We start from the raw sequence: 12,459 nt of genomic DNA on the forward strand, positions 1-12,459 counted from the left end.
TGGGGAGGGGAGGGGAGCAGGCAATGGTGGCCACAGCTAAAGCTATGGGTTTCTGTGTAGGGTGTGCTCCTGCTCTTGCTGGTGATAAAAATGGAGAGGTTTCAGCTAGAAACTTCTTCTGCTCAGGGGCACATCAATCACCCTGTTTGCCAATCAGGGAGGAGTTTTCCCCTTAGATGAGACTGGCACAGGCTGAGGGGGATTTTGCCTTCCTCTGTAGTACAGGGCATGGGTCTTTTTCTGTGTTCAATCTACTCCCCTGTAGTTGCAGTGCAGTGACAGCGCCCTCATCTCCCCTGTAGTGTGCTGCTGGGTGCCCTTGGTGTGTCAGGTATTGCCACTTGTAGTTGTAGATGAGGGCTCAAAGTAGTGATTTTGGGAACCCGCTGGTTAAAAATAGCTTATGAGCACAGGGGCCTGCATTCAACAGCCCAGGAGGCTGCTGGCAGTCTTAGGTCCCCATGTCCTAGGCAGATAGAGACAGAGGGCAAGACCGCAAGACTCTGGCCTGTTAGCATCTCTGCTGTATTGAGCCTCATCACGATTAGTGACTTGAGGCTTGTTGTCAGTGGGCTGTCCATCCAGTTGGGTGTGTGGCTTTCATACCTACAAGAGCCTCCCTCCAGGATGCTCCTCAGTGATCTTGGCCTGCATGTGAGGGGATTCCAGCCCTTGCTCCGCACCACCTCACTGCACCCCGCGGGCCTGTGTCAGTGCTGAGTGTAGGTGGCTGGATATGTGCATGTCCACACGGTGCTCCTTTCCTCTGCGCCAGATCCAGCCAGGGTGGAAGTGGACTGGACTGATTTTGTCCTCTCTCTTTTTCACTAGCAAGCTGACTCAGGACAACAGGATAGAAAGCCCAATTCCCATCCTGCCCCTTCCAACACCTGATACGGAAACAGAGAAGCTGATCAAGATGAAGGATGAAGAGGTAAGTCCCCACTGCACTTCAGGGTCCATGGAGATAAGTGCTAGGATCACAGGAGTTTCTCCTGGGGCTTTCCACTGCAGTGTCCCTCTCCCCACCTCCCCGTTCCTTTTCTTCTGCAGAGGCTGTGTCCCTCTCAGGCAGTGGCAATGCCATGCTGAGAAGTGGACACTAATGCCCTGTCCGCAGCCGCTGTGTTCAGGTGACTAGAGTTTTCTCCGAGACCCTCTTGCACCCTGCCAGCACCACCCAACGCAAGTGCCCCATCCTCTCTGCCAGGTCTGTCTCCTTCTGTCCTGTTCAGTCACTGTGATTAGAAGGGCCCTGATGTCCAGCAAGTGGTGGCAAGAGCCAGGAGTGGCCGAAATGCAACCTGAGACCACCCCTGGTTCCCCTAGACAGCTGAGCTGTGCGTCTGTCGTGTCAGTATGTAGCACCAGCTTCTTGCTGGGCCTGATGTTCTGGTGCATTATTGGGGTGAGGGGAAGGAGTGAACAGGCCCTGGGGGCTGCCTTCACCAGGGTGAGCCACATTGTAGGGCAGCATGGGATGGTTGCCCTGCCTCTGTATCCTGTGGATAAGTTGTGGGTGTCCTTGCCTCAGCAGTGCCTGGCACCCTTCCCGCAGCTCCCTTCTTCCCAGGACAGCAGGGCCCACATGGGCCAGCTGTCACTGGAACCAGCCCACAGCTCTGAGTCATGTTTAGGTTGAGGTGCAACCTTCCCCTTGGGGCCAGGCCTCTCCCAAACCCTATGTATCCTGGTCCCATGTATCCTGTGAGCCAGTCCAAGGTAGCCCAGGAACCCAGCAGAATGAGAAGCTGTGCAGACCTGGGCCCCAGCACAAAAGGTGGGGTGACATAGTCCCTTTCTCACCAGCAACCTGGCCGTTCCCTGTGGTGGATCCACCCACCCTCTGATCTTCCCTTCCCCTGTTTTGTACAGTTGCGGAGGATGCAAGAGATGCTGCAGAAGATGCAGCAACAGATGCAGGACCAGTGAGTGCTAGGAGGATGGGGGCAAAAGGAATCCCCCCTGGTGACTTGCTGGGGCCCAGCTTGAGACGTGGACGTTTTCGAGAGAAGTTCCCCATCGCGTAGAGACTTGCGGGCAAGAGCTGCACTCCACCCTCTAATTTATTAGCAGCGACACTGACCCTGCAGTCAGCCAGATCGTGGAGGAGGCTGGTCACTTCACTGTTTACTGATGTGGGTTTTCTTTTTTTCCCTCTTTTCCTATTTTTTTTAATATATGTATATATATATAAAAGTCTGGGAAGTGTCTGAGGCATTTTTAAAACCTCCCCCCCTTCCAGGTGTACTAACTGCTTGTTTGGGAATGTTCTGGGATTTCAAGTCACGGTGTCTGTGGCGTCCAAACTTGAAGACTCTCTGTGTAAATGCACGTAAATGTTTACTCCCAGCCAAGGTGCGGTGACCCCATCCCCCTCACCACCCCTTAGGGCCAGCGCAGGTACCTTAAAAGGCAAATGTTACCTCTGACCTTTCATGGATTAGACCAAGCCAGCTGTACCTCTCTGCCTGGGCATTTCTCAGCCACTGCTTCACTGCAAGGCACAGCAGGGGTTTTTCACTGAAACTGGCTCATCGGGGTATTCTTAGGGTGCCTGAACAGTCCTGCTTGATTTTCCCATTGAGAAGTTCCAGGATCATTTGCACTGAGAGGAAGGAGCCTTGCTCCCTAGGTCAGTAAATACCAGCTTTCCACTGCCCTTATTTAGGCCTTCCTAGTTTCGCAGATGTGCCATTGAAGGCCAGGCTGCATCAGCCTTTGGAGAGGTGATTGCTACTGGGCCAATCCCCTGGGTGTTAGCATCTCCTCAGCCCACTGCAGCCAGCAAAACTGAGGAGTTAGCAGGCGACATGGTAGCTTTTTCTTCACTTCCTTCCCTGTCTAGGGTGGGAGGTGTGGAGGTCCCATGGTTCAGCCCCTGCTATCCAACCCAAGTGTAACCCCAGTGCTCAGTTGGAGGTGTGAAGGGCTCAAGCCATACCCACTGTTTAGAGCTGAATGGTAGAAGCTACAGGGTAAGGAACAACTTCTCAGAGCAGGGCCCTCTTTTCCTTCCAAGCATGTGAAGCCCCTCAGACACACTGCTGGCCCATTAGCCCATTCTGCCATTTCCTCTGTACTTTCTTAATGAGCGTGTGGGAGAGCCAAGAGCTTTCTGGAGGGGAAAGCTGGGAGGGCAGGCTGCAATGGGAACGGGGGGTGATGAATGGCTTGCAGAGTCTTCAGCCAGCACAACAGGTGTGCAGGTGTTATGCCAGGGACCAAGTGCAGCCCGGCAGGCCTTGCCCTTCCTGCACTGCCCTTTCTTACAGTAGCTTTAGGCTTCCCTTTTCCTCCTGTCCCCAGGCATGGCAGCCTTTTCCAGCTCTAGTGTTGGGAAGGCAGGCGGGATCTGGTAGGCAGAGATAAGAGTGCTCTGTCTTTAGCCTTTCTGTCCCACTGCTGCTTCCTGCTTTATTTTTACCATCAGGCCCAGTGAGAGGAGGTCACCAGAAGTGTGGTGTGTCTGATAGCACAGGATGTGCTGGGAAGGCTGATGGGAATGGCATCTTGCAGGGGCCTCTAAGTGAACTGCTCATTTGACTCTTTTCTACCTTGACTCCATGGAGTTCAGGCAACAGGCTGGTTTCACTCTGATGCACATTGGGTGAGGCCATTGTGCCCAGCCCCTAGCTTCTGCTCCAGTTCCTCTTTGTTCACATGTACCTGCAGTTTTGGGCTCCATCCCTGGCTCCCTGGTGGTCCCCAGTCTCTGTTACTGTCTTGGCTATGCATAGACGGCATGCCAAATACTGGTTTTAGATCCTAGGGCTGCTCCTGGCAGCATGTCAGGCTGGCTTTTCTCCACAGTGCCCTTGCCCCACTTGGTCAGTAGGTTGGGTGGCTCTTGTTCACCAGGCCAAGCCACTTGTATCTAGGCAGTGATGAGGGGCTTGGTGCCTAAGAGGGCTCTCACCCAACACGTAGGGGAGGCATGAGTGAGCACCAGACTGAAGCTCTGAGCTTTGAGCCTGGCTTGTTTAAGATGCATTTTACTGCCCCAGAGAAGTGCAGGAGCATGAGGGATGTGCTTCCATCTGGCAGAAGAGCAAGGCTATTACCTAGGTGGCTCCTTTTTCTCTTCCCATGTGAAGCACATGCAATTGGGGCAATGCCAGGCCAGGATAGACTAGGGATCCATCTAATCTGGTGTCCTGCCCCCCTCCCTGCCCCCACAGTGTCAGATGCTTGGGGGGACCAAGCCTCCCTGCAGTGCTCCTTTTTATGTGATTATTATGGGGACAGATTCTTCCAGGCCTCTGTTGGAAATCAGCTGCTACCACACTAACTCTCACCAGTGTTATCGATACTACTGTAACTGCAAAAGCATTGACATGGCTGTACTCTCCCTCCTCTCTCCTGCTCCTCCCCTTTTTTTTAGCTTGCAAAGTTCCTTGTTTCTGTATTTTCTGGGCAATGCATCCCACAAGAGAGTGACCTACTGCAGTAACATCCCTTGACCAGCCAAGGGTTGCCCCTGTTTTAAGCAGGTTCTGATCTAAGAGGACGAGGAGATCATCTTCCCTTTAGCCTCAGGTGATGACGTGGTAAAGTGGAACATGCAGCTGTACTGATGGCTGCAGCAGTGAGCAAGGTGTTCAGACAGGGTGCTGCTGTGGACTTGAGGTAGTTGGGAGCTCAAGGCCGCTACAGAAGTATTGCTGACTAAGACATCTGCTCCTTGTCCTAGTGAAGGAGTCTCCATCATCTCAGTGCAAACTGCTGCTAAATCAAGTAATGAATCGCTGATCCATTCCAGTCATGGGCAAAAGAGTGGGTTGTAGTTTGGGGTCAGGCAGAGAAGTACCTGCCAGTGAGGTGACTAGAATGGCAGCTTCTCGGCTGGACGTGCAACTTTTGCAGAGGTGAAGTGGGACCACAGAGACCCACCAGCAAAAAAAATCCCAGCCAGCTTCCTACCCCATGAGGTGAGGTATGATGGCTGCCGGGAAAGGGACCAGAAACTGAGCTGTCCTCTTGCACGCACTAGGGTCTGTCTGTGGAAGTGGCACTTGCATATTCAAAGAATGGGTGTCTGTTACTGGCCCTGCTCTGTAGCAAAATCTCATTCCTGGATAAACACGGGTGTCTGTGTGGCCCTTGGGGGCTGTAGCTCCCACTGACAGAGAAGAAAGTAAAGGGTATAAGTAGGGTGCTAATCCACCTAACCTTACCACCCACCTGCCCACGCACCTGTGTGTAACCAAAGGCAAACATTGCCAATGATAGCACTTCTTAGCAGCTCTCTCCAGGGGTCTTGTCCTGCTCTGTAGCTGTTGTAGCTGAGGAAGAGGACGGTCGGTACAACCCCTTTAACTTTGTGCCTGACTGAGGAGGTACCTGTTGTGCGGTACTGGCTTTGTGATCACTTTGCTGCCCTGTCTGCATGCCTTGTCCTTGCCCCACGTCCTTTTGGGGGGACTCATTTGTGCTGTGCGACAGCTTTTCTGCTCACTCATCCCAGCCACAGCCATGTGGTAACTCTGGCTTACTTGTGACCGTGTGACCCCACCTCCCCACGCTCCCTTCCAAGGCACTTCGTTGGTCTGTTTGATTACTTTTTTTTTTGTAAATTTTTGTTGAAATGTTTGTTGTGAACACAGAAAATGGAACCTTTTAAAACATATCCATTTTATTAAAATGATTATTGTTATTATTATTATTATTATTATTAATAATGTTTACTACCTGAACTGATCAGTGAAATAAATGCATTAAAAACACCAAGTGGCCTTCTCCTGATTTAATTGTTCTCTCTATCAAAACGGCATTCATCATAAGGTGGAAGAGGCCTGGAAAATTCACCTTGGTGCTCTCTGTCCATATATCTTGTGCAATCGGATGCAACTCAGTGCAGGATCTGTGGGGCGATGTTATGCCAAAAGTTGGCCTGGATGTTTCTCTGGTTTCCTTCCAGCCTTAAAATCTATGGGGAAAATGCATCTGGGTCATCACTGTTGTCACTAAGCCCTTCCCAACTGAAAAAAAAAAAAGCACACTTGCAAGAGCCTGAGCCAGTAGCATGACCAAGGGTGGGTGACAGAGGCACTAGCCCCAGGCATCATTTAAATGAGGTGCAATAACACCTGTTGCCACCACTCCTGCCACCACTGCCATCCAGGGCACAGAACCCGCTTGTTACACCTCTGGCCTGAGCTATTCGTTTCTTTTCCATCTTACCTGCCTACTTTGGTGTAATGGTTGGGGAGGTCTCTATTGGCTTACTGGAAACTCAAGGCTCAACAGTTTTAGAAGAGAGAAACAAAACTTTAATTTCCCCTTGGGCCAAATCCTGGCTATGGTTACAGCCCCGCTGAATCAAAGGACCAGATACTTCCAGCTCTGCAGCTTCTAACTCTAGTGAGAAACCTAAGGCAGAATTTGGCCTTTAATGGGTACAATGGTGATATGACCTCAGCATCCTGAGAGCATCCAGATGGCCTTAGTGTATTTTTATCCAGCTGACTTTGCTGGTCCAGTTGGAGCATCTCTTCTCTGCCACAAATACAGGATGTGGTAAGCCTCCCTTGCTAACTGTGCATTGCACATGCCTCTGAGGCTGCTGAGTCATCTGACTATCGAGAAAAGCCCACCAGATCATGATGTCCCTGTCAGCATTATCTTTCCAGGCACTGTCCAGCTGAGGCAGCCTGCAGTTTTCTTCCTTTCCTTGGATCTCGCCTTCATTTTGGTGCAGCTACCAGAATGTCCTAGGTTTGAGCGTAACTCTCAGTCATGTGAGGCCATGCAAAATCTCATTTCTTCTCTGCTCAGCTTTTCACTACAATTAAGTCACTAGAATCCCAGACCACTGTGTTAGACCTCCCAACCTGCCAAGCAAGGCTACACTGGAGTCAGTACTTGGATGAGAGACCTTCAAAGAAAACCTGAGGTCCTGTGGGAGGTGCTGATACTATCCATATGTTGCAATACAATCTTAGGGTTTACCGGAGTGCCAGAGAGTGGCTTTGTGATGAAATGTGAAGGCAAGGTCCCTAATGGTAATCATGAAGCTTGTGGTGCTTTTCACAACGTTAGTTGTGTTAAATTGAACTTTCTAGTTGCTTCTTAAGTCAGAACTTTCTCCCTATTTAAGTTTTGCCTGCAGTGGGATACAGTATTCTCCTTCACTTCCTGTCCCAACCTACTTGGTCCACATGTGCTAGTGCAATTCTCCCAAAGATGGATCTATCCATAACCAGTAAGGACCTTACCTTCAATGAAGAAATACCAATAAAAATGGGAAGGGTTGGGGGGAAGTGGAGGCAGAATGGCAAAATCAACAGATGGTGGGAGACAACAAATGGGGAAAAAAACAAAACAAAACAGGTACTTCTGCCCCCACATGAGATTTTCTGTTTTGCCTCTTTTGCTTCCTGTCCCACTGCTGGAACATACGCAGGTGGGAAGGGATACTCGGAGCTGTGTGCATATAGTTGGTACAGGGTTTACATTCCTTCAGGATGAAAGTCCTAGAGAGGATTATGGGAATGACCTAGGATGACATTATCATCATCATCATCAAACTAGGGTGCTGGGTTACTGTACTGAAGGTATTGCTGATCCACATGAGGCTCCCCCAGCTTTCTTGCAGACCTCTTGCCTTATTAGTATGATCATTGCTTGATCTCTGTGTGGAGAGAGATCTAGTTGGCTGCTATTGCCAAATCTTCTCCAGCCTCAGCAGAGGAAAGTAGCTGCACCAGTGACAGACACAGAAATAGCAATCATGTCAGATGGGAGGCAAAGACAGGTGCCACTTAGCACTGGATGGCCCTAAGAAATAGTAGCTTTCCTAAGGCTGCTGAATAGCTTATCCCCATACTCCCCAGCTGAGGTGTGTTTGCATTTAGTGCCCACCTTTCTCTTTGAAGCTCACTACTATTAAGCCTTGCTCTTGTGGTAGCATGGGGGCAGCTTCTGAGAGGGTAGAGCCCCACAGTGGTAGCTGCTGCACAGATGTGCCATTAGTAACAGTCTCTGCCTTGCCCTGCTTACAGTCCACACCTCTCCATTACAGTTCCATTACTCAGCATGGGGCAAGCCTGCAAGAAATATAATGAAGACAACCCTTGCATCCTTCATTCCCTAATGTCCTTTCCCTCCCCTGCCACTAGGCCAGTCTTCATCACTGACATCAGGGCCACTAAGTGCTGGCACTGCTGAAGCGTTACTGCAACCAGCACCATTTCCATTTCTCAGAACAGCCCCTCAACGGAGCCTTCCCCCTTCCGATGACGAGGATTGAGTTTGCAGGAAGAGATCAGTGGGAGGTGTCCTGGCAGTTTGCCTTCCCGTTATCTCGTACACGCATGTGGGGAAATATCTGGGAGCTCAGCTGCTTGGTTGCAAACACTCCTGGACTGACTGGCAGCCTAGAACGGTCTTCTCTCATGCTGCAAGGCCAGCTGGGAACTGCTCTGGAAAAGTAAGTAGATGCACAGTGCCATGTGCCCTTCTTTCTTGCCTTTGATTGCTTTTTTGTTCAGGAAAGCATTGTCTTGCCACTGCATTCTCCTATCTCTGTACAGTTTCTGGAAATTGATGGTTCCTAGAGTTTTCTGCAGTGGAATAGGGTAGCTGCAGTTTTGGCACAGTCCAGTAGCCTTTTTCCTCCTGGTGTCCTGTCTCCAACCGTGACCAATGCTAGGTACTTCAGAAAAAGTGTATCCCTTTCCATTATGCATCCACTGGTGCCTGATCGTAGCAGGGAATCGCTATGTGCCCCGACACATGAGGGTTGCTTGTCTGTTTGTTTCAGTCTATTGTCGAAACCAGAGAGGCTTTTAGCTGCGCCAATGCCTAGTTCTTTTTTAATTTCTTGCAGCTATTTGCCCCTGTAGTGGTTTGCAGTGTCTGAATGTGAGAGTTTGGAGTTGGGCATAAACAACTCCATGCACCAGTTCTTGACTGTCTATAATGATTTTCCTTAGTCATGATATTATACCAGTAATAGAGAAATAATAATCATGAATCTTATATTAGCCATGGCAGTAGATGCAAAAGACCTAGACGATTTCAGTCTAGTTTCTAGTGTCCCTCCACAAACCCAAGGCCAAAACAATTACCTGCCTAGTGTTGTTTGGGGTGGGGGAGGTGGAGAAGGAAGGGAGAGAGCACCTACTTGCTCAGTGCATCTCTTTAAATGATGTCCTCCCCAGTGGTGTCAGTTCCTTATCTCCATGGGAATCAAATTCACCCCCACGCTTAAATATAAATCCTCAGAGGAAACAAAACCCCGTGGCTTGTTCTGTTTGGTCACAAGATTTCAGGTGCCTGCTTGCCCATTTGCTGCTCTCTTATGGCAAGCAGCTAAGGTTTGCTCACGAGGTCTTGTGGAAGTCTGTCCACATGGTGACTGTGTGTTTGTGTTTCAGAGCTGGAAATGAGCCACTGGATTCTCTTCCTTTCCCTCCTTGGCTTTCTCCCCCTTGGCATGTCCTTCTGTCCCAAGCCGTGCCGTTGCAGCTCCAATATCACTGACTGCGCCTCACAGGAACTGACTGAGGAATCCCTCCCTGCTTCCTTCAGTCCCTCAACTAGTGTTATCTTCCTCAACGACAACAGGCTCTCCTTTATTCCCAATGGGCTCTTTGACAACCTGAAGAGCCTTGAAGTGGTCCACCTGTGGCAGAACCCGTGGGAGTGCGACTGCGACATCCTCTACCTGCGTTCGTGGCTTCAGTGGCAGCAGAACCGGACCTACTATAGAAAAGTGATATGTGCATCCCCAGCTCACCTGCAGGGCAGGATCATTGCATACCTGTCAGAGGAGGAGATCATCACCACCTGCCAGTACTGGTATTGCAGCTTGGCCTTGCTTTTCCAGCTCTGCCTCTCTGTCCTCATCCTCATCCAGGTTGTCCTGGCCCTCCTTGTTATAGTTTACCTGCGAAGGTTCCAGAAATTTGCCAAGGAAGCCAAAAGGTTAGCCACTGAGATGCACCAGCATGGAGACACATAGGCACCCTCTTCCTAGAATACCTGAGCACTGATTGACATCACAAGGGGCTTCAGTCCACATGCATCTGGGGAGAAGCATCAGTGAAGTCATCTGGCATATGATGCTGAGAGGCACCCATTTTCTGAGCATCTGGCCCTGGACCTTGTCTAAAGCAGGACTTGGGACCATATTGAACATTGCTTTGTTCCAGTGCAGCACATGGTTCATATCTTGAACTTTTCCAAATAGATAACTCAGGATCAGGACCAGAGAAATGTGGGTGCATATATGTGCTCCAGGCAGACAAGGTTCCTTGGGTGAATTCAACATCTTTTATTAGACCAACCTAAATGGTTGGAGAATAGTTATTAAGCAAGCTTTCGGGTTCAAAAACCCTTCGTCAGGCTAAGGAAGCTTCAACAATTGGCGTGTGCTCAAGAGTTTTTGACGAAGGGTTTTTGATGAAGGGTTTTTGAGCCCGAAAGCTTGCTTAATAACTATTCTCCAACCATTTGGGTTGGTCTAATAAAAGATATCAAATTCACCCAAGGAACCTTGTCTGCTTATGTCCTTAGACCAACACGGCTACAACCTAAACCCCTGCTACATGTGCTCCATGCATGTTTTACAGCGCTGTAATTTAGAGCACTTTTTATAGCACTGCAAAGTTACAGCACTCTTAAACATGACAGATGTGCAGTGTTTGGGGGAGGACGGGCAGTCTCTGAGCCTCCCTGTACTTTCCAGGCTAGGAGGCAGGGGGTGGTTCACAGTCTCCACTGGTCAGAAATTTGACCAGTTTACAGAAGTTATTTAAAGTACTAATAGAAGAGTTAATGTAAAATGATGTGTCCATTTTTAAAGTGCTGTAAAGCCCTGCACTTCTGTTAAGTCACAGCAATAAAGTACTTTGAACAGTGAAAAAAAACCCAATTTCTATACACGCCCTATACTTTTACCAAACTTATGCAAACACAGTTGCTTTTCTGAATTGGAGACTGTTACTAGTCTGTTCCTTTCATGGGGCTGAAGAGAAACCCCAGGAGCTGTAAGGAACTGACTGAAGACTGGTAAGAGCCAGGAAAGTCTGAGCTACTGTTGCGACTGTGGGCTTCACACTCCTTTGTTGCTTGGAGCGGCTGCAGCGGGTCCTTTCTGTGCTAGAATATTGGAGCTGAATGAGAGCCATGGCTCACAGCGCTCCGGTTCTGTCTGGTGAGAGCTGTGGCAATGAGGAAGGCTAAGCTGCTGGGCTTGGACATGGGGTGTATGGGTGCAAGTCCACATCTCTGCCCTGGCTTCCAGTGTGACCTTGAAGAAATCAATGAATGACTCTGTGCTTCCGTTTCCCTATCTTGGAACTGGGGCTAAAATAGACACCCTTGGAGTTACCTGGTTGTGGGGATCAGGGCAGAGCTGGGATGGGGGAGATTTTCTAAAGTCCTCCAAATCTGTTCCTGTTTAAATGACTTCAGGGCAAGCAGAGCCAGGCCGCAGCAGTGGGAGTTCTGAAAATCTCTTCTGACAATGAAAGGAAGTTGAAATTGTAACAAGTTAAAAGGCAAGGTGGAGCAGCTGACATGCAGTGACTCTTTCTTTGTCTGCTCTTAACCAGAGACAAGTGAAAGTTAACCCAGGGCAATTTAACCTGTTTCATTCAGAGGTAAGCTGTCCTGGTATAGCTTGCACTTAAGGAGGGGTACGAACAGGCAGATGGACAATTGCCCGACATCTGTTGCTCCCTGGTAAGTCCCCATTCCCTGCTAACTCACTGCACTTTGCTTGTTTGTCTGTCCCCTGAGAGTGCAAGTTCTCTGGGGCAGGGACTGTCTCTTATACTGGTTTGTACAGCACCTAGTACACCGGGGGCCTGACTTGAGTCAGGACCTCCAGCAGCAGCAAGAACAATGTCTTTAGTTATTTCGGATGCCCCTGGAATTGTTGTAAAAAACCAAATTGAAATAATAATGTTTCAAATGGCTGTTTCCAGACTGAACAATGTATCCACTTTAAACTCTTACCACCCAGTATGAGAACAAACTCCCAATAAGGGAATTGGGTGGGATGTTACTGTTAAAATGATGTCTTGGAATTAGGGAATGTGTTCAAACCTCTGGGGAAAAAAGACACCTCTTGACTCTGCCACAATTTGTTCTCAACAAGGACTTTCTTTCCACTCCATTTTTAAATGCAGGATTTTTTTTTGTTGTTTCTCATGTTTTTAAAACATAGCATGTGGCTGAAGGCCTCATGACTTATGAGGGGAGCAGGAGAGAGGCAGGAGGGGAAATGGAGAGAAGGAATGAGATTTTATAATGAAAAAGGAGGCCCAACAACCCCTTACTATCTCAGGGGATTGGTATGGGGGTAGCGGGGGATCTAGTTTTCCAATCACAGTTGGTTCTGTGGCAAGCCCAAGGGCATTACGGCCTCCCCAGTGATTTTATCCTTTGATGACATGATCCCACGGGCCGTCACATTTTCCTGTTGATCCAGTCTCCAGCCTGCCTTGC

The 12,459-nt window shown here is 49.3% G+C and overlaps 2 protein-coding genes across 7 annotated transcripts in view; both read left to right on the top strand.

The window, feature by feature from the left end:
- The window catches only part of SEPT5 (septin 5), a 57,390-nt gene extending 51,829 nt beyond the window's left edge, over window positions 1–5,561 (top strand). For all 6 annotated transcript variants that reach the window (XM_025201558.1, XM_025201559.1, XM_025201554.1 and 3 more), the window contains 2 exons: window positions 832–934; window positions 1,876–5,561. In XM_025201558.1, the coding sequence (XP_025057343.1) occupies window positions 832–934; window positions 1,876–1,932 (160 nt within the window). In that variant the 3' untranslated portion in view covers window positions 1,933–5,561. The remainder of the gene's footprint in view (window positions 1–831; window positions 935–1,875) is intronic.
- A 2,723-nt stretch (window positions 5,562–8,284) lies between these two features.
- GP1BB (glycoprotein Ib platelet subunit beta) lies at window positions 8,285–10,450 on the top strand. The gene is made up of 2 exons (XM_006021536.3): window positions 8,285–8,431; window positions 9,381–10,450. Exon 2 carries the CDS (start codon window positions 9,389–9,391, stop codon window positions 9,965–9,967), a length of 579 nt encoding a protein of 192 aa, XP_006021598.1. The 5' UTR covers window positions 8,285–8,431; window positions 9,381–9,388; the 3' UTR covers window positions 9,968–10,450.
- Window positions 10,451–12,459: the final 2,009 nt, after the last annotated feature.

Source organism: Alligator sinensis, unplaced genomic scaffold (genome assembly GCF_000455745.1).
Source record: "Alligator sinensis unplaced genomic scaffold, ASM45574v1 scaffold570_1, whole genome shotgun sequence".
NCBI lineage: Eukaryota > Metazoa > Chordata > Crocodylia > Alligatoridae > Alligator > Alligator sinensis.